Source organism: Oreochromis aureus, linkage group 23 (genome assembly GCF_013358895.1).
Source record: "Oreochromis aureus strain Israel breed Guangdong linkage group 23, ZZ_aureus, whole genome shotgun sequence".
NCBI lineage: Eukaryota > Metazoa > Chordata > Actinopteri > Cichliformes > Cichlidae > Oreochromis > Oreochromis aureus.
In genome coordinates, this window is record NC_052963.1 from 36,197,691 (window position 1) to 36,222,423 (window position 24,733).

The 24,733-nt window shown below is 46.5% G+C and overlaps 1 protein-coding gene across 1 annotated transcript; it reads left to right on the plus strand.

The window, feature by feature from the left end:
• Positions 1-1,237: 1,237 nt before the first annotated feature.
• On the plus strand, positions 1,238-24,423 carry slc9a7 (solute carrier family 9 member 7). Its single transcript, XM_031743510.2, has 16 exons — positions 1,238-1,600; positions 4,539-4,741; positions 4,815-4,892; positions 5,716-5,792; positions 5,870-5,982; positions 6,069-6,174; positions 6,689-6,830; positions 7,487-7,592; positions 8,328-8,416; positions 9,212-9,325; positions 10,702-10,813; positions 10,891-11,044; positions 17,251-17,314; positions 17,801-17,883; positions 18,689-18,794; positions 21,624-24,423. The coding sequence occupies exons 1-16, from the start codon at positions 1,369-1,371 to the stop codon at positions 21,885-21,887; spliced, it is 2,043 nt and encodes a 680-aa protein (XP_031599370.1). The 5' UTR covers positions 1,238-1,368; the 3' UTR covers positions 21,888-24,423.
• Positions 24,424-24,733: the final 310 nt, after the last annotated feature.

The window sequence follows — 24,733 nt, forward strand, 5'->3', positions numbered from 1 at the left end:
TTCCTCAAAATACAACATTTGTACTTGCAAAAGTTATTTATGTGCGCTCACAATAGAGGCACAAAAATAACGCCATACCTGTCAGAAGTTCTCACCTGAAAATATCTTAAAAGTTTATTTTGTGTCAGACATCGTGTCATATTTCAGACTTTTTAGCCACTCTCCTTTGCCATGTGGGTTTTGGATTAAATGCATTCTGGGACATTTGGCTGCACCAAGTCCACGCAAGTCACCACTGATGTATGCGCGATAGAATGGGCGGAGCTTGTTGTGTACTTTGAATTGGAACAGTACTTGTTCTGCGACTGATGAGATGTCGCAAGTCCACGAGAACGCAAGTACGCACAAATACACACAAGTACGCATGCTGAGAAATTCATTCTCTTTAGCCCCTCCCTTTAGTTCCCTCGGGTCGCTTTACAGTGACTCGCCGCACCATCTTGTGGTTTAAAATGGTATTACATAAAAGCCGCAGTCCAGCTCCATATCCACTTCCACGCACGATCTGATATCGTCGTCTTGGTGTTGTTCCCACATCATCATACTAAATGTTGTTCCAGGATCAACATAGCAAGTGACCAATCAGAATGTTGTGACGTCATACTTTTGCGACTTCGGGAAAAACCGCCGTAAAACAAAAAACTGTACTTAAGCTGCGAGAAACCGCCTCTGTCCACCGATCAACGGACCCTGACCCTGACCCTAACCCTTTAATAAACGCTAAGCAGAACTGATATTGTCCTTGCAACATTGGAATTTCATAAATGCACGAATGGCTTGGCGCGCAAAAGAACGTCACAACAATGTGATTGGTCACTTGCAATGTTGAACCTGGAACAACATTTTCATGATGATCTGGGAACAACACCAACACGACAATATCAGATCATCCCACTTGCACAGTCATAATGAGCTATGTATCTAACAGGTAGTAAGGAAGGGACTGATGGGGGCTGCGGGTGGAGGTGGTGGGGGGAGGTGGACCTCGATGATCAGTGTGAGAACCAAGCTCAAGTCAAGGAGTGAAAACTTCTACTAACAATGGAAATGTAATATTTGACTGCATACAGTTTTTATCATGTTTATTGTGTTTACACTTGTTTCATAAACGGTGTTGGGGGCGGGTAGGATTAAAGAGGAGGAGAAAACGTCGATCCTCGTATTTTCACGCTGGACACTGGAGGGTGGAGCGGATGGTGCAGCTGCTTCCTCTGCAGACACATCATGTGAGCAGCTTCCTCCTCCTCTGCCTCAGCCCGGTTTCAGCTGCGCGGTCGTCACAGCGCAGGCGCAGTGACTCAGGCGCGTGGCTGAGAGACCTCCTCGGTGCTCGCTGCGCTCGTCAGAGGCTCAGCTGATGGCGCAGAGATGATGGCTGCATGGATCCTCCTGAGCTGTGCGTGGGGACAGGGCATGCGCGCGGAGGACTTCGCGATGGAGGAGCTGGCCACGGAGAAGGAGGCGGAGGAGAGCCACCGGCAGGACAGCTTTAACATGCTGACCTTCATCCTGCTGCTCACCCTCACCATCCTCACCATCTGGCTCTTCAAGCACCGGCGGGTCCGCTTCCTGCACGAGACCGGGCTGGCGATGATCTACGGTGAGCCTCGCCTTTACGCTTAACGGCACGCTCGCGCACGCCGACACCGCAGGCTTTGCGTGTTTCGGTCAGAGGAGGACACGCGGCCGTGATTTTTAAGACGGTGCAGAGCCGCCGACGCGCGTGCGCGTTTCACATCGAGCTCCCGGTTCGGTGTCAGCGCGCTCCTGTGCGCGCACCTCTCTGACTGAGCGCAGATCAGCCGAGCAGCTGCTTCAAGAGTCCAAGTGACACCAGCCGGCAGTCATATCACACTCATCATACACACACACACACACACACACACACACACACACACACACACACACACACACACACACACCTATAACAACCCTGTTATAACCCTGCTGGCAGTAGAATATTATGTGTGTGTGTGTGTGTGTGTGTGTGTGTCTGTTTGTGGGCTGATTCGGAGCCTCAGCCCAGCCTGGCTCTTCTGCTGAGGCTGTCCTGCCTCAGCATACATGGAGAATGATGACATGAACAAAGATCATCAGATAATGTGTGAATGTCTCTGATCACCTGCAGTGATTAGTCAGAAGGCCTGCTGGTGTACACATCTGCACGTTCCCAGTGATGGAGGCCGTCCGTCCAGCGTGTCACTCATTAACCACACATGTCCTCCGAAGAAGGCAGACTTTGATTTGTTTGGACCTAAAGCTCCAAGGCAAACATGGCTCTGGTGATTTTCCAAGTGTGGTGTCTGTGCTGCACAGGGTCAAAAACAGGAAACAGGCACCACGCTCACAGCTGACGTTTGCTTCTTTAACACCGTTTCATGTTTCATTACTACTTATACATGCAGACCTCATGTACTAATATCTGTCAGCCATACTCTGCAGTTAATTAAGTGACGTTTAACTTCCAGTTAGGAGAACAAGTTCACACAGGAACCTCAGACCATTTAAAGCGTGCTGGAGGAAGCAGGTGACCCCGATTTAAAGTTATTGTGGGCTTAACTGACGCTGTGTTTAGTGTAACCTCACAGAAGCCGTGTTATTGGTCAGAAGATGTAATTAACACGGTCCAGATGTGCAGTTCAGGGACTCTGGTTAGCTGAGGTGAAGCTGAGCAGACAGCTACAGTTAACTGTGTTGCCATCCACCTGTCAGAGAGACTTTTACACAAAAACACACCCTGTGTAGCCTTGATTATCTAATGTTATCCATTATTTTTCTACTGATTCTAAGGTCTGGTTCAGGACATCTTGTTCAGACTTTCTGACCTAGAGACTTATTCTAACCATTATCAGTGTGTGTAAGCATGCTGCAAAATATCTCTCTGCACTCAACATGTACCTGCAATATTTCAAATCCAGACAATAACACGGAATGAAGCTCTCAACCTTTAAAATACGGAGCGCCAACTCGTTTATGAGCACATTTGCATCGTGTTTAAAAAAAATGATTAAAACAACTTTAATCGTTTTCAACACAGGTCAAAGAGGCCACGCCCCTAAAAGACAAACTTGGGTTACCTACCTAGTTTATCAAGGTCAAGGTCAAGATAACCTTTATTATCTCCAAGGGGTGTTTGCTTTGTAGCCACCTGCATAAATAACACACATAACATATACACCCAAAACACAAACCACATAATACAATGTAAAAAATTAACAGCGGTAGGAACAAGTGAACCACGAGGCAAAGAACCTCCACCCTGAAGCCAGTGAGACAGTCGGTGTTCCAGTCTGCTGGTACTAATCCCCCACGGTTAGAAGCTTGAAGAAGCCCTGAGTGCTTTAACATGAGCATCTATGGGAAATGACGTTCCTCCACCTCCTCCACCCTCCAGCACTCCAACATAAGTACATAAACCTGAAAAACAGAGCTGATCCCAGATCAATTTACACTGCAGTGTATAAATAAAACTGAAGGGTTGTTGTGGACTCCACCGATTAAACCTGTGATAGTGTAAGAAATGCTGCTGCAGCTTCATGCTGTTGACGATGAGATGCAGCCACGAGGATGTTTGTCCTGATTTAACTTCCTGCTGAAAATCGGCGAACAGAGAAAGTGAAACAGCAAGTGGTTTAATTCTATGTGTGTGTGTCTGTGTGTGTGACTGTGTCTGTGTGCGCGTGTGACTGTGTGCATGCGTCTGTGTGTTTTTGTGTGTGTGTCTGCGTGTGTGTCTGTGTCGCGTCCGGTGTGGCGGACGTGTGGAGTTTGTAGAAAGGACCCAAAGGTGGCAGCTCTGGTGCAGGTGAGTATTTATTTACAGGAGTGGGTACAAACAGCAATGGTGGGTGAACATGAAACGGGAAAACCTAAACTGGGCAGAGCTAAGAAAACAAACCTGAACGAAGATGCAGGGAGGACAGAAGGAGAGACGCAGGGAGACCGAGGTAAACAACACAGAATGACGGAGGGGATTAACGCAGACGAACCAGCAACGAGGACGAGGTAACACACACTATAAATACACACGCCAGGAATCAGGGGAAGGGAAACAGGAGGGGAACACACCTGGAAGACATCACCGCTGACGAGGCAGGGGAAACGTAACAGAATACACTGACATAAGACACAGACCTTCACAATAAAACAGGAACTACATACACGTAATGACACAGACTAGGAAACGCGGACTTAACACAGGAGTAAATGGGCAGAACAGAATAACACTAAACAGAAGGAACAACAGAACCAAAATCACACTAATAGAAAACACAAAAACGCTGGGTCAAAGGACCCAGGATCATGACAGTCTGTGTGTCTGCATGTGTGTGTTTGTGTGTCTGCGTGTGTGTGACTGTATGTGTGTGTGTGTGTTTGTGTGTGTGTTCTTTAAAGTGGCCCCTTTGCTTCCTGGACATGAATCAGTATCTATGAAAACAGACTGATGGAAAATCAGGTCCAGCAGTCTGTGCCTGAGACCAGAAACAGAGACACGAGGTCCCCATTAACCTTTCGGTATTTCTGTTTGTTTCTCTCAGGTTTACTGGTTGGCGTGATTCTGCGTTATGGCATCCCAGCCAACAGCTATCACAACAAGACGCCAGCGAGCTGCTCGCTGAGGGAGGGACCCACCAGCACACTGCTGCTGAACGTCAGCGGGAAGTTCTTTGAGTACACACTAAAAGGAGAGATCAACTCCCGCGAGATACACAACGTGGAGCAGAACGACATGCTGCGAAAGGTGAGGAAGGCAAGGAAGTACGCTGGCATCTCTCACATCCGCCCGCCAACTTCAAACTTTATGTCTTTTCCAGGTGACCTTTGACCCCGAGGTCTTCTTCAACATTCTGCTGCCTCCCATCATTTTCCATGCGGGCTACAGTCTGAAGAAGGTAAGAGTCACCTGCTGTGTGTGGACGGGTGGGTATGTGTGTGTGAGCAGGGGAACGGCGATGCTCTGACTGCTTCACCTGTCTCCATGTTTACATTTAAAGCATAGCAGGTGATGCTTTTACAGCAAGCTGTGATTAAACTTGTGATCTGTCTTTGAGGTCACATCTCACCTGATAACATAACGCACTCATAAATGATATCAAGGTTACGCCAGAATAAATAGGCGGAGCCACACGGACATCCACCAGCAGCTCAGGCGCTCCAGTCTGACCAATAACACTCCGGGGTGGGTCGCTAGGAGGCAAGTCTGATGAGAAATATCAGCCAATGAAATTGGAGTAAACCTGGCCATCTTTCCTGATCATCTAACCGACTTTTCCAAAAATCTTTAACGAACCCAGAAGAACCTGCAAGTAAACACACCTGCCTTCACCTGTACTGTGGTGCTGCTTTTGTGTGCTGTGCAGCTGAAGAGTGCGTGAGCAGCATTTTGTGCTTTTCTTGTGAAATTGTTTTTCACGCTGGATCTGCTGATTCAGCAGGAAACAGGAAACAGGAAGCAAGAAGAGCATTTTTGTCTGGCGTTGCTGTTTGGTTGATGTGTGAGTCAGGAGCGTTGGATGCAAACAGAATTGAGCGCTGACCTGTACAGGCACACGTCCTTTAGAAACCTGACTCAGCACTTTGCCTTTGGCCTGCATAGAGGGCTCAGCGCGCCCCGTGCGGCAGCGAGCTGCAGAGGCCTTTGATTGGCTGCCTGGCTGGGTCAGTGTGAGGAAGAACCACATTTCTTCTTCTCTTTCTTCTTTTTGCTTCTTCCAGAGACACTTCTTCAGGAACCTGGGCTCCATCATCACCTACGCCTTCCTGGGCACCGCCGTCTCCTGTTTCGTTATCGGGTGAGTCAGAGCCAGGTGTGACATCACCTTCGGTTTGCTGCTGCGTGACTGACGTGTCATACCTGTTCCCTCCGCAGGAACCTGATGTACGGCGTGGTCAAGCTGATGCAGGCGGTGGGTCAGCTGACGGGGAAGTTTTACTACACTGACTGCCTTTTCTTTGGCGCCATCATCTCTGCCACGGACCCAGGCACGAACACAACCACAGGAAGGAGGACCGTGTGCACGAGTGTGAACGCGAGCAAGGTTTTCAGTGTTTTCTTTGTTTCTCTGCAGTGACGGTGCTGGCCATCTTTAACGAGCTGCACGCCGACGGGGATCTGTATGCGCTGCTTTTCGGCGAGAGCGTCATGAACGACGCCGTGGCCATTGTGCTGTCCTCGTGAGTCCGCTCCTCGCTTTACCCACATTTACAGCAGGGGACCTTTGACCCCTGCGGTGAGCTGTGCTTTTAAAGACAACTGATGATGCACGTCTGATTAACTGAGTAGATGACACAACAGACCAGCTGCTGACAGTCATGACTTCATAACATCTGCATCCTCAGCTGTGATCATAAACAGCTGAGGGAGGCGGGGCTCTGGCAGCAGGTGGGCATGCGTTATCCTCACTGCTCAGGAAGTAAACGTCTGTGCAGCTCTCAGCTGCTTATTTGCTTGTTAACACAGAAATAGGAAATGGGACACTGCCAGCATGCTGATCAGTAAACGTGACCACTTCCTGTCCCGCAGTCTGACTATTTTTTATTTAAAGAAACCTCTGACTGCACTTAGCGCTGCACTCAGATGTTTCCAGCTGTGGTTTCTAGTGACCACCTGTGGGGGCTGCAGGCAGTGTTCTGGCTCCCCCTGCTGGAAGAGCCCAAGTCACCTTTGACTCGTGTTTTTGTGTTTCAGGTCCATCGTGGCGTACCAGCCGGCCGGCGCCAACACGCACCAGTTTGATGCTTCGGCTTTTTTCAAGTCTGTCGGGGTTTTCCTCGGCATTTTCAGCGGCTCCTTCGTGATGGGCGCGGCCACGGGAGTGGTCACTGCTCTCATATCCTTTCAGAGAAGTCAGCGCCCACCACACGACCCCCCCACCCCCACCCAACTAAGTACAGCAGATATTCACATAAACCCGAAAAACACACGTGAACTCCTTTAAAAGCTGAACCCAGATGAGCGTCCAGTCTTAGCACTGATCCTGGTTCCTGTATCCAGCTGTGATCTATCAGCAGTTTAATATCTGTGTAAACTTTCGGGCTCACGTCAGCAATTGGAGCAGGTGTGAGCTCAGGTGAGAGCAATTGAACAGTCCCTTTTCCAGCTGTGATTTTTCTGGGTCAGATTATTTTCTAATAGTCAGATTTTAGCTCTCTGAGTGGAGGTCGTGGTTGTGAGGTGAACAAACATCTGTATAATAATCTGTGTTGTAATTGTATTGTAATAATCGTAATGTATAATAACACTGATCACACAAATTTAGGTCCTGAGAGAGAGGTCCTGAAGCAGGTTGTGAGGATGAGTGGGTGGGTTTTAAAGGTGGATGTCTGCTGAGAACCTTTGATGTAGTAATAAAGACGTGCGTGTCTTCAGTAAATATTATAAGCTTACTATACAGGACAGATCATCTGACTGCAGGGGTGGGGCTACGTTCACATTTGCCAACTGGTGTCTCAGTCCCGTGTTTACACTCTTTGACCGGAACCTTACGTCACCAAGTTCACCAAGCTGCACTGCTTCCCGCTGCTGGAGACGGCCCTCTTCTTCCTTATGTCCTGGAGCACCTTCCTCCTCGCCGAGGCCTGCGGCTTCACAGGTGAGCTGACGTGTCACAAACATCAGACTGCCATTTGACCATCACTGGGCGACCCGCTTCACATGCAGCACTTCGTCCTGTTCATAGATTTACACTGTTCCGTTCCGCCCCACGTTTATCATCAGAATACATCAAAAAAGGTTATTCATAGAGCGCTTTTACAGGAAACAGTCAGCTGTAAGGACGTGCTACAGGCACACTGTCAAATCAGATCCAAAAAGCATCATCCACTGCTAACAAGCTAGGAAAAGTCACCTGAAAATGTAGAAGAACATTTTACAAGAATCAAAACTGCTCCATTTATTTCCATCCAAGAAAAAAAGAAATCTGCATCAGCACAACAACACACACACAGTCAGCTGAAATACACAATGCCAAATTTCAGCCATCCATCCTCTTCCTCTTATCCCAGAGGGGTACACCTGGCCTAGCCTGAGACAGACAAACACTCACACCTGTGGGCAATTTAGAATCACCAGTTAAAACCCCACTGACGGCATGTGTTGGACTGTGGCAGGAAGCCGGCGTAACCGGAGCGAACATGCAAACAGAAAGGCCCCGCCCACATAGTAGTGGGTGTGGAGTCCAACCTAGGACGTTCTTGCTGTGTGGCAACAGTGCTGACCACTGCACCACTGTCCTCCCACCTCAGCCATCAGATTATTTTGAATATCTGAACCCATTCTGACTCCTGACCACATCTGTGTGTATATGTGTGTGTGTGTTGTTCTGCAGGCGTCGTGGCCGTGCTGTTTTGTGGCATCACGCAGGCTCACTACACCTACAACAACCTCTCTGAAGAGTCCACAAAGCGCACCAAGCAGGTATGTGAACATGTGATTCCCCCCCCCCCCAGCCATCTGGCGCCTGGGCCAGATGGTGCCTGCCCGATGAGCCGGCTGTGACCTTAATTTCCCCCCCTGACTGCTCAGTTCCATGTGGGGGGGTCGGTCTGAGGGGCAGGATGAGATTAGCAGGAACACAGTTTGGATCAGGACATGGCGCTGCCATTGAAAAAGGGGCGGTGTCACGGAGCAGCAGGAAGGTTACTGCCTATTCAGACAGAGTCATTTTAGGGAACAAACGGCGCACACACCCCTGGATCCCTCCCGGGAGGCCCGGTTCAATATAGATTTCTGTTTTTAACCTTTAAACTTGAACACAGGTTTTATTCTGTGTTTGTCTACGTTAGCTGACTCAAGCTGGAATCACGTCCTTTATATTTTTATTTTCTCTCACTTAGTTTGGATAGAGGACAGTATAGTTCAGTTTTTATTGTTATTTTAGATAAATAAAGTTTTATCACACCAGTAATAACCCTGAAGTGGACGACGAGATAAAATTCATACACAGAAGTGATAAACTGTTAAATCGTCTCACTAACACTACAAATGTAATGTTAGAAGTTTCTTCAGATAAGCAGCTGAACTGAGATTAACTAAACATTTCTCAGTTGGTCTCCAGTTACTGCAAAGAGTGGATCATTATAGCAATTCATCATTAAATGTAACATTAGCTGTTATGCTAACCTAAAAGCATGATGAGGCTCATCCTGTTTACTGTGTAACCATTCACATATTTTATGATTCTAAATGATGATGAATATTTTTAAACTGCAGCTTTTTGAGGTTCTTCATTTCCTGGCTGAGAACTTCATCTTCTCCTACATGGGCTTGGCTCTATTCACCTTCCAGAATCACATTTTCAGCCCCATCTTCATCATTGGAGCCTTTGTATCCTTTCTGAGCTTCTCTCATTGTCAGAGTAGCACCTGCAGCACTGAGAAAACTACCTGCTGCGTCCTCATTTCCCCTTTTTTCACATATTGGTCACGCTTGTGTGTTTCAGATCATCCAACTAATGTTAATATTAGACAAAGACAGTTTGGTCAGTTTTTAAAAGATGATTTCAATTTTCAAGGGAAAAAAGGTTATGTAAACCTACCTGCCCTGTGTGGAAAACTAACTGCCCCTAAACCTGATAACTGGTTGTTGCACCATCTTATCTTTTGTGGATCTTTCACGTGACTGTAGAGGAACATTAGCCCACTCTTCTTTGCAGAAATGCTTTAATTCAAGCACATTGGAGGGTTTTTTCAGCATGAACGCCTGTTTAAGGTCACGCTGAAGCAGCTCAGTCTGATTTAAGTCCAGACTTTGACTCGGACACTCCAAAACATTCATTTGTTGTTTGAGCCAATCAGAGATGGGCTTGCTGCTGTGTTTGGATCATGGTCCTGCTGCCTGAGTGCCCTTGAGCTTCAGGACATAAAGTGATGGCTGGACATCCTCCTTCAGGGTTTTCTGGTATGGAGCAGAATTCATGGTTCCCTCAGTTACAGCGAGTCGTCCTGAAGTAGCAGAGCAGCCCAGATCATCACACTACCACCCTCGTATCTGCCTGCTGCTGGGATGTTCTCTTTATGAAACGCTGTTAGTCTGATGCAGATGTAACAGGACTCAAACCTTCCAGAAAGTTCAGCTTCTGTCTCATCAGTCAGAAGATTTTCCCACAGGTCTCTGGGATCATCCAGATGTTTGTTTGCAGATGTGAGACGAGCCTTTGTGATCTTCTTGGTCAGCAGTGGTGTTCTCCTTGGACTCTCACATGGAGGCCGTTTTTGCACCGTCTCTTTCTTATGGTTGAGTCATGACCTCTGACCTTGTTGTTCTGGTTTTTCTGTGACCTCCTGGGTGAATTTTGGTAGGCCTGTCACTCCTGTGAAGGTTCGGCACTGTTCCCAGTTTCTCCATAGTCACTGACCTCCAGTGATAGAGGTCAGTGACTTTGTTTCTCGGCTGTTTCTTTACATCTTTTAGCCTGCTTCACTTTGTCAGACAGCTTCTATTTTGTGATTCAGCAGCTTTGATAGTGATCAGGCCTGGGTGTGGCAGTTACACTGAACAGATCTCATATGTTTGTCTAGTATTAAAGTTTATTTGATTATCTGAAACATGTACGTGAAAAACTAAGAAACCAGGAAGGGCAGTAGATGGAGCTCAGTACACTCTAGGCTAATTTTTCCCTTTTGATATTTCTGTGTGTGACCTCACATATACCACAAACATCCTTTCTTTCCAGCATTAAAACTTCTTAACCAGCCTGTCAGATTGCCATTTTCATTGGAAGAGCTCTGAACATCTACCCGCTCTCCTTTCTTCTCAACCTCGGTCGAAGGCACAAGATCAAAGGAAACTTCCAGCACATGATGATGTTTGCAGGTATGAGGAGTGCTTCCTGTCTCTGTAATTCTAGCTCATCGTATCGGGCTGGGTGGTTTCAGGATCTCTCTCTGCAGGTTTGCGTGGGGCGATGGCGTTCGCCTTGGCCATACGCGACACAGCTACGTACGCCCGTCAGATGATGTTCACCACTACGCTGCTCATCGTCTTCTTCACCGTGTGGGTGTTTGGAGGTGGAACCACACCCATGCTGTCCTGGCTGCATATCAGGTTAGAAAATCAAAGTGCTGCACTGCCTTCATGTTGTGTTTGGACCCAATTAAGTCCTAGCCTGTGAATAATAACAGAAAATGTTAAATATTCGAAGAAAAGAAAAGACATGACCTGACCTGCTGAGGTCACCTGAAGCAAGGTGTGAGTGGTGGTTGAAACACCTGGGAAGACTCACAGAGTGGACTGTGACAGTTGGTGTCATAGGCTACCACTTTTGGTCAATGATGGCCGTTTACAGTGGACATAGATGGGCTCTTTCAGACCATCTGTGTCCTCTGTCCAAAAACATTGATGTCTTCGGCGAGTGGCCTTTGACCTTTGGTGCAGATGTGCACCTGAGTGTTGTGTTGTGCCATGTGTTTGTGGAGTGGCTGTTTGGTTCGTCCTGATGATTACTGTGGCCCAGCCCATTGTAACACGCTGTAACTGTGTGTGTGTGTGTGTGTGTGTGAGAGAGGATGAAGTGTCTCTCTTTTATATATGCCTAAGTTTTGTTGTTTAGCAGTGTGTTTCATTTTGTATTTTTATTTATTTTATTTCTCAGATAAAACTGCAAAATTTCAGAGACGAAAACATAAATTTAGGACTGTGTGTGAATTTTATAGGTAGAATATCTGCACATTTAATCACGTTTTCCCAGTTTAAGGAACCATGATGTTTCCAAGGCATGTAAGAGTCTTTGTATGCAGTGGTGAACATCATGGCACTGATGTACATGACTGAGACCTCCGTCATTAAATTGTTGCAAATTTGACTCTATTCGCATTTTTTAACTTGTGTTTTTAATGCAAGTTGTAATTAGTTGTTAGTTAGATAAGTTATCTATTATTATAATACCTAAATTGTATGATTATACCGCCTCTCCATCCTATGACTACATCCTTAATGTGGTTTGTAAACATGTGAATGTGGGCGTAAAAGAAGAAATTATTAATCTGGACGTTTTCAGTGGGAGAAACTAGCCCACTGAAAACATCCAGATGAACAGAATCAAACTGGCATTTCCTTACCTGGATGATTGAGCATGAATCAAGACAAATTATTAATTAAAGTATTAAATATTCATGTTGAAGTACTGACTGTGTGTCAGAGGTCTTAGGAGGGCTGCACAGTAGACACCGCAGCGTCCAGGAGATGGAGCCAGAGCTACTCTGCTGCTTTCCCTCCACCTCCCAGAGGGGGCGCTGCTGCTCCTCTGAAGGAGCTCAGCTTCAGGATGTTAACCTGAGGTCACCCAGGTCTGACTCCCAAGTACTGGGACTCTACCAGCACTCATGTGCTGCGTGAGTGTGTGTGTGTTTTTACAGTTTTTCTTGAATGCTGCATGACAGCAAACACATAGGACTGAACAGAGGCACTTGTGGTCAAAGTGACACATTTTATTTGCAAAAGGCTCTGACTGTGCCAAAACATTTAAAATGTGAAACAAAAGAAAATTTTGCCTTCAAACAACAACTTGTGGACAAGTGTATGAGCTCATCCAATCAATCATTACACAATGGACAACAAAATACAAAACACAGCACTCAGTGCGAGTCAATGTAGCCCGTTACACCGCCTTCATGGAGGTGCCGTGTGTTATCTTATCTACACAGGCTGTGTCAAATTTGCCTTCGTGCAGTGAGTTGGATCCAGAATCAGAAATGCTTTGATGCAAATTTTATGGAATTGTCACGGTTAGCGCTGGCAGACCGTGGGGATGTGGGGAATGAGGACCCAAATGCAGGACTCTGGTGATGATGACAGTGCGTTTTATTTACAGTGCAGACAATAAAGATAACCAGTAAATCCCTGTGTGTTCCCGACTCCCGTTCCGTGTTTCCTCTTCGTGCCTGTAATACGTGTCTCCGCTACCTGTGTACCATCCAACTGCTGCTTCCTTGTTCCCACAAATCCTCCTGAGGAAACGCACACAAAGGCAGCCTTTAGAATACTCCACAACCTGCAGACTGATTGCTAAGTGTCAAACAGGTGCTTGACTGCTTCACTATATGCTTCACTGAGCTCATACTGATCTGGGTAGTTTTTAATAGCTAGGAATAGGTGATTTCTGTTTGGTTACCATAGCTACAACAGTGGGTTTTGACTGCTTGAATGACATCTGTTTTAACTGTTTTGAAAAAGGGTGGGGAAAATGTGTCAATCCAACGAGAAAGGGTTAACACATTTGCAAGTTGTCTTCTGCTCTGCTAATATAGTGATGATGAAAACTGAGTGGATCCCAGTTTCTTTAGGCAGGTCAAAGCAATCAAGAAAAAATGTAACATGTGTGCTGTGTGTGTGTTTGTGTGTACCAAAGTTTAGGTTGCTTTATGCGGCCCAAAAGTTGGAATGCCACTATATTTGTGGGGACCAACAGCCCTTATGGGGACATTTTGAAGGCATTTTTTAGATTAAAAATGTGGTTTTAGTGACAGGCTTACAGTTAGATTATAGTTAGGTTTAGGCTCGGGGTTAGGGTTAGGTATTTATTGTGATGGGTGGGGTTAGGGTAAGCAGCTAGGGAAAGCATTATATCAGGTAGATGTGCCCACAAAGATATGAAAACACGACTGTGTGTGTGTGTGTGTGTGTTTGTGTATTTAATATGTGTGCTGTGTCTTAGTGCGGAGCAGGAAGTATTATGTTGGAAGTTTAGAGCACTGCCAGATTCTACCCCTTTCACCCTGTGAACTTGTTGCCATGGTAACGGTAACCGGCTGTGCTGCTCTGTGCTCTCAGCATCCTTCGCTGCAGTGATGTGTGTGTGTGTAAATTTATGCTTTGCTTCTTGGTGGTGGGGTTAAAAACAGGCCTTAGACGGTGTTCCTCCCTCTGTGCTCGACGTCACCGATGACTGTGGCGGTGCAGATCATTAACAGCGACACGGTGAGACCTGATGGAGTGTTGGTCCTGATGTTCTGGAAGCAGGGAGCCTATCACAGAGTGGCATCACTAATCTGTGACCTCAGTGGGACAGTTCCAGGTGCTGGTTTCAGGTTTTAAGAGAATGAGCATTTAAAGTCATGAAGCTGCTGCTCTGTGTTTGATGCTGAAAGTAGAGGTAAAGCTGGCAGAGGGGCGGAGTTTACAGTAAGAAATTAGGCGTTATCGGACAAACACAAGCAGAGGATCAGAGAGAAAAACAGAAGCACAAACAGCGGACGTGAGGCCTTTACATCACAGACTTTTAGCTTTAGGAGGAAAGCTTGTGTTTTCAGGTTTATGAAGTCAGTCTCTGAGTAAAACATAGGACAGGAGCTGTTCTGGTCTGATGTAGGATTCAGCAGTCCTGGCTCCTGATGTTGCTTTCATGATGCTTTTAAAACCAGATGTTCTCGGCTGGTCAAAGCTCTGGAGAGCAGGTGGGCTGGTCCAGCGGCCGGACTCTTCTCCTCTGAAGCCATGCTGCTGGAATGGATGCAGTCTGCAGTTTAGCATCATGCCGGTCAAACTCAACAGCCTTCCTGAAAAAAACATTTGTATGGAGCAGATGTTGCTCTAACACCTGTTTGTACCTTTCAGCACTGATGGAGCCTTTCCAGATGTGCCAGCTGTCAGCTCCATAGGCATTGATGTCTTACAGTTCCAGCTGGGTTTGTAAAAATCAGACACAGGTGGAAACAAGCAGCGAATCAGGAGGCAGGAAGTCAATCCATAGCAGACAGGGAACAAAGACAAAGGCACTAACACGCAGACGAGACAGACGCCAACATTAGAAACATGAGGAATAATATAAAAGCCCAGAAATACTTTACAACAAACTGAGCAAAACATTTCAAACTGAGACACAGAAATGTTGTAATAAAGCTCAGGCTCAACAGCTAACACCGTTGTTTCTGAGGCTGGGAGTTTCTCTGGTTGTCAGTGGTGCCAGTTTCCTGTTTAAATAAAAGTTTTAAAGTGCGACTGCATCCAAACGTGCTCTGTGAGTGAACAAGTGACACAGAGACAGTCCCGGTAATGCTCGGACTAAGACACGGTATTTAAATGTGCTCTGTGCTGGAGCTTCAGACTCCAAACCAAACCAAAATGCTGAAACATGTTCAAACTGATGCTGAAAGAAGAGGAAGTGGAGGTCAAAATAGATACCATCAAAAACACGCTGACTGACGTGGGAAAGCAGCTGCTGGAAGAAACGTCAGCGTCTCGAAGAGGAACATGAAGTTGGAGCTTTCACTTCTCTGTCGCACCAGCTGGCAGGTGAGGCTCTAATAATCCTCTGAGAGCTGCAAGCGGCTTGCTTAGTCAAAATGAAAATGAAATGGTGGCAAAGCAGAAATGTTTCCTGTGATTGCAGCTGAAGCTTCTGTATGGTATGGAGACCACACTGAAACGATAATGATGATTATTGTCAGGGATCAGATTTACACATTAATGTGTATGTAGCTGAGTGCAGCGTGCATTGTGAATGCGCTGAATCTGCCTGTGTGGGTGTGAAGACTGAGTCATGTCGGGTACAGGCTGACATCACAGATGACCGTGCTGTTGCGAGGTGACAGCGGTTGCCCTGAGATCAGAGCAGATGTAGATCTGTAGTTTCATGATTGTTTAATGGATTTTTGTTCCAGAGTCGGGGGCGTGACTGTCTGCAGTCCCGCAGTAATGATGTGACGGGTTCAAAGGTCAGTGTCACTGTCTGTGAAACTCGGTCCTTACAGGTGTGACAGTAATGATCACAGAAATGCAGAAAGGGGGCGGAGTCTGCATATGTTGGGACAGTGAGTGGCGTTGTCTAAGTGTGGTTACGTCAGAGGCGATTCTTTCCCGCACTCTTCACTTCTGTTTTTCATCAATTACGGGGAAGAGAAATAGAAATATCCCCCAGAGACCGGCCTGGTTTCACTTCTGATCACAGGCGCTATGAATAACAGCTAAACAGAAAAAGAAGTATTAATTCATTTTAATATTTAATAATAAAAAGTTAAATATCAGAGGTAGCTGATAACAGCTTATCTACCAGAGGTCCTATGTGATTTCACAGTGTTTTATGGAATATTACACACAGTACAGTCTGGGCGCAGCAGGAAAGCAGCCTGTCACTGAAGGACCTACCCAGTGATGCCCCAGAACTAAAACCCAGAGGAATCTGTGGACCATCAGCGATGTGATAAAAAGCAGCATTAGCTATAAAGCACCTGTTACACTGCAAAACAGGTCAAAACCCGAGGCCAAGAACACATTACCGTCATCTGATTGGCCGGTCAGCCATTTTATTTATTTATTTTCTTCAGGGGAAGTTAATTGGTTCCGAGTGAGAGTGTAGTACTGTGTTCCACTACATTAAAAGGGCGCTGTTTCACTCAGTGATATGAGCGTTAGTGTTGGTTCAGCTTGTTTTTCCACCCCACACAAACATTTTTAACCCTCAGAGCTAATTTATCGTCATATGAAAGATGGGGGAGATGTTTCAAAAAGGGAATATCGTTACACTAAGGAACACAAATAACATCCTAAAATGTTCGTGTGGCGAGTGGAGCCACTGCTCAGGTGATTTCAGGTGTTTGAACAGGAGGAGGACCCGGGCTGACCCAGCGCCCGCTGCAGAGAGGACATCGCTCAGCCTCCTGGGGAGAGAGGTTTTAATGTTTCATTTGAAAAGATGTCTTTGAAAAATAAGACCAGACTTAGTAACCTGGTTAAAGTGGCTGGTCAGATTTCAGGGAGGTCTCAGGTCCAGCTTGTGGACTTCTATAACAGGCAGGTGCTGAGGAAGGCAGCCTCTGTCATGTTGTGTTCAGATGACTCTCTCTTTAATGATTTTCAACTGCTTCCATCAGGTTGTTGGTATAAAGAGCCAGCGGTAAAGACAAAGAGACATAGATTGTCTTTTGTACCTAGTACTATTATCATGGTTAATAACACTAAACCATAAGGGTTGTTGCCATTGCACACTGCACTTTTTTTGGATGATAAAATTTAGGTTGTTTTCTCTGGGCTTATTTTTGTGGGTGTGTGTTGTGATTCTTTGTTTTTATATCTCTGTATGGACATACTGCAAATCAATTTCCCATTGGGGACAATAAAATTACCATTGAACCATTGAACCATGCCCCCCGAGACCTGGATAAGCAGCAAAGGATGGATGGATATATATATATATATATACATATAAACAGATAATTACGCAGCGCCCAGTTTGAGACATTTAGTCATTTATTAACCGCACAGATAAACAGCATTGTGATGATTGTTAACTATTTCTTTGTCCTTTTGTGTTTCAGAGTCGATGTTGATCCGGACCAAGACCTGCAGCCGTCTGCAGACAGCTTCCAGGTCCTGCAGGGGGTAAGCACCACTCACACATGCTTCTGTGCAGTTATTAGAGTTATTGGTTATCAGTGAGAGTCATTTCCTTCCAAACCAATGAGCTTATTCACAGCTCACAATGAACTATGAATGATTATTTTCATATATAAGTGACTATGATGTAAAACCTCAGACCTCTGGAACCAGAAACATCATCAAATATACATAGATTTTTTTTAAATTGATTCATTAATAAAAATTAAATAGTTTTGCTGGTTCACTGATGTGAGAAAATATTTTTACATGTGTCAGTTGTCATGGAGTCTGTCTGTCTCTGCAGAGATTACCAATAAATATGATTATTCATTGATTATTCATGATATTTAACTCACATTCTGTTTGTATTAAAAAAAAAAAGCCTGCTCATTCAGCCTGGCTGGGTGAATTAGAAGGTGAAGCATTTTATCTTGATAGGCTGTTCTTCCCGTGAGTATAAAGCTGTGTTATCTGTGTGTGTTTGTCCAGGACGGGCCTCAGGCTGAAGGACAAAGTAAAACCAAGCAGGAGAGCGCATGGCTCTTCAGACTGTGGTACACGTTCGATCACAAGTATCCTTTCAGAGCTCTGTGGTCTCATCCAGGATGGTTCTGTCCTGTGTCCAAAGAATCGCCTCGGTTAACAAGCCCATAAAATGTGGTCACCTGCTTGCTAACAGACTGCAGTAAAGGTGTTTAGCTCCTCGTGCACCTGGTCCCTCCCTGCTTCTCCCCTCTGCTGAGCGACGGTTTCCTCGGTGACTGACTGTGTTTTCCAGTTAACCCCCGCAGTGGCTTTGTCTATGAGATTAATGGGCAGCCTGCCCCTCCCTGCAGCGTCCACAGCGGCCTTTTCCCAGAGTGTGACGGTCTCATTACAAATCATAGAGGAGCTGCTGGTTCTCTTAGCTCTCTGTTATTATTCTGCCAGAACTCATCAGCTGAAAGTTTAGTTTTATGTGCAACTGGTTTAAAACTGTCAGTCACTGGAGATGACCCTAACCTTAAACTATCAGCTTTATACATTTTTTATTTTTGACTTCCTCTAAAACTTGGAGTCAGGTGTTAGAGCTTAATTCTCGCTGTTAGGGTTAAAATGAGTCTGTCATTAACTCAGGAGCCTCATTACTTCATTTTATGAAGTGTAGGCGAGGCACCTCACAGTGTGGACTAGCATAAATACCTGAGAGAATTCATTCAGAGATTAAAAATATCATTGATGAGCTAAAGTCGCCAGAAGTATTGATAAGCAGAATGGTTTGATGGATAGGTGGACGGATGGATGCATGGGTGTATGGATGGATTGACAGGTGGGTGAAACATTACCATTTAAAGTGTTTAAGACTCAGTCAGCTGGTTGTCCTTAATAACCCTTCAGTTACCTGAAGCCCATTCTGACCCACAGTGGTCCGCCTCTCACCTCCACCCTGCCCAGCTACTGCGGGCCGCTGGCGAGCTGTCTGACCACCCCCCGGGCATACGAGGTGAGTGTCCACATGCACACTAACACAGCAAACTCACAGTGAGCAGTGAGTCTGTATGAAGTGTAGAAGCCTAACACCTCTGAGGGTGGTGCAGAGAGCCCTCTAACATAAAAAAAACAGAAGGAAAATATGATTTCATAACCGAGAACAAGCTCAAGGTCAGTGGTGGGCATGCCAGTTCTGGCATTCTATGGCAAATGTCAGTCAGGTCCACACTGCCGTGCAGTGAGCGCACTAGAAGGCACCGTGGACCTGACTGACATATGCCACCCTCATGAAGCTTGTGTTTGATTGTTTCATCAGAGACGTGGTGTGACCAGCTGGAGGTCTTTTTGTAGCTATTCCAGTGCTCGCCCTCTTCCGTGTACAGAGGAGCAGAACCCATCAGCAGGTCTGCTGATAGGTTAAGGCCTTCTACGGCCCTGTCCAGCTCTCCTCCATGTTCCTGAGACTGTGCTGGGAGACTCAGCAAACCTGCTGGCAGTGGCACGTAATAATGTGCCACGCTGGAGGAGTTGAACTACCTGTGCAGCCTGTGTAGGGTCCAGGTGTTACCTCATGCTACCAGCAGAGACACTGACCCTAGCCAAATGCAAGACTAGTGAAAAACAGTCATAAAAGACGGGGAGGGGAAAATGAAAACCATTCCTGGTTTGGGATTGTTGCCCCTCTATTGCACCCCCGTCTGATCCTCACCTGATCAGATCAATATCCAGGAGTTTAACTGACTTGATGCTGCACTCTGATTAAAAAGTGCTCCTTTAATTTGTTAAGTGTATTAAAAGAATTCTACAAATAAATAATTATTAATAAAGTACATGATGATGCCAGCATTATTTTCATCTGTTCACGGACTGTTCCAGCATCTCTGTCACTTCTTTTTATTTGCAGTTTGTTTGAGTGTCTGCCTTTATTTTAGTTGAGTCAGCATATTTCCCAAAGACAAACCGAAAACGATCAGCAGACATATATACCCCCCACCCCACCCCACACGGTTATATACACTACTGTGAATATTTCTGGACTACATTTATTTTTTCACAGGAGTGGGAGTAAAACTGATTCTGTGTCTTCAGCCCTGAAGACATTCATGAAGTTGAAATGCTGGAAAAATCATGTAGACTTGTTCAAAAACCCACTATTTTGTTCTTCCAGGACCTCTCAGGACCTGTAACTCTGAAAATATTTACAGCATGACATTACAGAAAAATCAGCTGATTGTGGTGTTGTGTGTGTGCGTTTCAGCACAGATAAACTTCTTTAGGAGATGTTTTTCCACAGGAAGTGATTCCCGAGCCGTTCTGGGACACAGTGAGTGGTTAGGAGTCATTTTCTCTCGTCCTTTGTGCTCAGTGGGGAGCCGGCTCCTCAAGAAGGCTTCCTGTGAATACTGAAGCTCTCAGAGCCTGCCAGCCAGTGCACAAAGAGCCGAGGCCTTCAGCGGCAGAGTAACTGGACGGTGGAAAAGCCTTTTGGCATTCAGCAAGCACAAAGGGCCTTTTCAGCTCCGCCTCAATGATGAGCGCTGTAATGAAAGATATTTCAGCCACACAAGCAGCCATTGAAGGCACGGTCACACTTGGATGCACTCTGGCAAATTCTTCTTTTCATTTTCTGAGAGATTCCTGCTCAAAGAGGAGTTCAGCCCTCAGAGCTGGCTCGCATTTAGAGATCTGAACTGTAATTCGACTGTTTCTCGTTTCATTTATTTATCTGAATGTGCCTCCTATCCCGAGTCTGCTCACAGAAACGCTTCCCCTCCCAGTTTGTTGCTGCTGTTTGCCAGCGAGCGGCTGGCTGCCAGGCTCATGTAATCAGGCCCATCCAGGCCTCGGTGTGGGCACAGGAGTTTAAATAAAGCTCCTTGTCTGCTTTCTCCTCCGCTTATCAATTTTATAAAACACAGAGGGGAACGAAACACATGAAATGCAATGGTTCAAAATGTAATTCAGAACAACAGATCTCTCACTGTCTGTAAAGGAGCTAAATGCAGCGAAAGCATCAATGCTAACCCTAACCCTCCTGACGAACACTTTCATTTCAAAAGTGGCTCACAAGTACGTAGTTCACATATTGCTCGTGTTCTCAGAGGAAGTTAACAGGAAGTGAAGTGGTTTAGTTTCACAACTAAAAAATAAAGCTTTGCTTGGTTCGGCAGGATTGCTGCTGCAGAGAAAGCGTTATGTAATTCTCTTGGATCCCTCTGTGAGAGTAATTCCCGCACTGATCCCGAGTTAACTCATCCCGTCCTCCCCTGGGGGCCCCTGGCCAAATATTGATCCGCCAATCAGTTCTAGCTTTGGGAACCTCGTGTTTAGTCCAGACGTGGACTTGAGCGCCGTGCAACATGTGATTTGGAGCTTTAGATGCTACAGAAAGCTGACCCAAATGTTTCAGCGATATCAGTGAGCTCATTGATGTTTCACAGAGAAATCCTGTTTTCATGGCTTCGTGTGCGTCTCAGACCTTTGAAAATTCATGTCATTGAAGTACCCGAAAACTGTCACAAAGACGAATTACCAACAAAATTCACTCGAATAAAAACATACGTGTACTTTCAGTTGTCCGGCCTGGAAAGTCTGAGAAGCAGGAGCAGATGTGTGATTTCTCTCTGATTAGAGGCAGCTCAGAGAAGCAGGGCGACAGTTGGAGGTTAATCCAGCCTAAATCTGCCCCTCCCCCGTGTAGATCCACTGTGTCCTCTGTGAGCCCTTGCACTCATGTCAGCGTGCTCGTGTGGTCATGTGTGTTCTCGCCACATGCGTCCCACATCTGTTCTCGTGCAGTCCCGTTCCTCCCCTTCATGTTCTGCTCTGGCTTTGTTTTCAGAACCATGAGCAGCTGAGAGACCCGGACTCTGACCTGATCCGCGGCGACGCAGACTTGACCTTCACCTTTGGGGACACCGCCATCACCGCCAACGGGGCGTCTGGCAGCGGAGCGGACGCTGCCGGGGGGTCGGGCTGGAGCGCGAATGGGAAAAGGAGCGGCAGCACGTCAGAGGAGGCACTGGAGCGTGAGCTGGACTCCCGCGAGCAGGAGCTGCTGAGCCGAGGAACGCGCCTTGTTTTCCCAATCGAGGACCACATCTGACCCCACCCGTCCCCCCATCCGCACCCACCCCGTGACCATCTCGCCCTCAGCTTTCTCCACATGCAGACGGGGGGACCTCCAGAGTGACTCTAAGCTTCCTTTGGGATCACAACACCTCAGCTGGACAAAGTTTAAAAGTCTATCTGACTCATTCTGTCATGTGACCCTGTCATGTAGACGGGCATCGCTGCACTCGCCTCTGTCTGAATACTCCTCTTCCTCCTTGCTCCACACAGCGTCTGGGTGTCTGCTCTGGACGAATACGCAGTTAAAGAACTTTGTATTTCATTATGTCGCCAAAGAAAATGCTGATTTTTCAAAACAGACGTGCAGTGTGCAGTCAGACTGCGGAGCTTCAACTTTTGTACGAGGATCAGAAGCAGCGCAGCAGATGAGAAATGCTTTCACTGATGATATGCATGCAAAGATGGATGATTCTCCCAACATCCAGCAGGCTCTCGGTGACCTCTGGATGGATCCCCAGTGAGCAGGAGGTGTTGAGAAGTTTTACTGACTGCAAAGAGCGGGCCCCTTCCATCGTAACTGCCCCTTAATGCTGCAGAGCTCCCTCCTCTGTGTTCTCCTCCCTCTCTTTCCCCACGCACGTTTGGCAAAGCTGACTCGTCCTCAGCAGTCAGTCGAAGAGAGCGGGTGGAGCTCGGTCACTTGCAGGCTTGTGCACAGAGATGATTTTAGAAGCAGATCTCACAGAGCGACCCTCTGCAGGCTCACACATGAGCCTGGCGAGCAGCACACACTTGCGTCAGCTGTGTGTGCAGGTAAACAGGCGTGTGTGCGTCTGCTGTGCAGCCTCCGTTCTCATTCGAAACACAAGGTTCACTTATTATTTTTCCCTCTGGACTCATTGTCAGGAGTGACATCACACTTCTGTTTTGGAAACGTGCTGCCGTGCATGATTTCTATAAAGTTCACTCTGTGTGTTTGTGTATGTGTGTGTCTGAGCAGAGAATCAGATGTGGAATGGTGTTTGTGTGGGCAATTGTAGAAGCGTTCAGTGTCTCACAACAGACTGTGCAGGTGGAAGTAAGCGTGCAGATGCCGGTGATGCCACATAAAGGCTGTCTTCACGTTTTATCCTCACAGCAGGAAATGAGCAGAGTGTTAAAGCTGAAAGTTGAAGCCTGCTCAGCTCGTACTGGAGCAATTCAAACTTTGGAATAAAAATGTGAAGAAGGTTTCAGTGAGGGAGGAAGTGATGATGTCATCTTTTTGTGAAAACCAAAGGTGTGCACATTAAAACAAAGGAGATCAGCTGACTCTGCATGTAGGTGATACTGCAGACTTCACTCATCTCTAGTGCCGGGAACCCAAGTGCTGACTACTTTGAAAACAGGAAGCTGCACTTGTGTTTGGAGGTAGGTAGGTGATGGGAACCCTGCTCGACTTCTTCTTTGGGGGCGGTGGATTTGTGCTGTGAAGCTTCCCCCAGCTCCACTGATCTGTTTCACACCAGATTAAAGCTTTTAGCGCTCTACACAGGACACCACGCTGTGGGTTTCCTCCGGTCTGATTGAGTCATTATTGACTGCATGATGATTTTATTGCACGGCAGCACGACGACTGCAGAATTTTGCATATTTCCTGTCTAAGACAAGCATTTCACTGCAGTCTGATAAAGGGACATGTGCTGACCGGGAGCTGCACTGAGCTACAGGCTGTCACTTTTTCAGACAGCTGAACCACAGCTGTTTAAAATTCACTGCGCTCACGCCTCCCACTGTGGCTGCTGCGCTGGTGTGTGCATGCACAGTAGCAGGTGTAAAAAGCACAGCTGCCAGCTGAGTGCGAGGCTTTCAGGTGCACAGCAGGAAACAAGCGTGCTTCTGTAAGCCAAGCTCTGCAGCGACGGTCACTGATGCTGGTGTGAGACTGTGTGAGGTGAGCTCATGGGGGAGCCATGTTCCCTCTGTCATGTGAAAGGTAAAACGTGCTGCTCTGCGCGAGTCCTGAAGGCAGTTGGCGTGTTCGGCGCCCTCTCTGCAAGGACGTGGGAGCACTTTGTGATGTCAGCAGAAGCGTCGGCAAGCAGGAACGTCTCTGACCTTCCCGTGCGAGCAGGAGTATCTGAGAAATGTGACGTGTAGCCCGACTGCCAATATGTGCAACTGTTGTATTTAGTAGCAGCTCTGCAGCCCGGCTGCATCCACTGTGGTCTGCATGTCAACATGTTAATAAAATCTTAAGTTCTTACCCAGCTCTGCCTCATTTTGTGGTGTGTTTACAAAGCCACTCGCACTCTATGTTTGTGGCTGTGTGTCTGTGTGTTAGCAGATTGGGAGGCGGAAGAATGGTGTATTTTTGAACACGCAGATATTTTCAGACATTCAAAATCAAAATTCGGTGTCAGGGAAATGAAAAAGGAGTACACACTGTCTGATCTGTGATGTGATTAAAACACTGATGACATGTTTTCACGATGGTCTCAAAAGAAAAAAAAAAGATTCACTTCCTGTGAGATCCAAGTGTAAAGTCTGATGACCTGTCCAGTTTATGAGTTAAATATTTCATGAGATCATATTGAGTCCTGTTGTATTATTAACCCGAGTGCATCAGAGTGATGCAGCTTATTCTGAGTCGCAGTAATCATTTAAGGGGGATGTGGTCTGCTTACTTGCCATCTCAGCTCTGGACCCACAACAGGATGTTCATTTTGGAACACCCACACAGGCCACCTGCACTTTTTTTGTAATCGTGGCTGTAAAATGACTAAATCATTTGCATCTTTCAGGATTGATTTGGATCTTCTCAGTAATGTGAAGCTCACGTGCTAACAGAGCTAATCCCTTTTTTCCAGCTTCAGTACCTTATGCTACCGTGATACACCG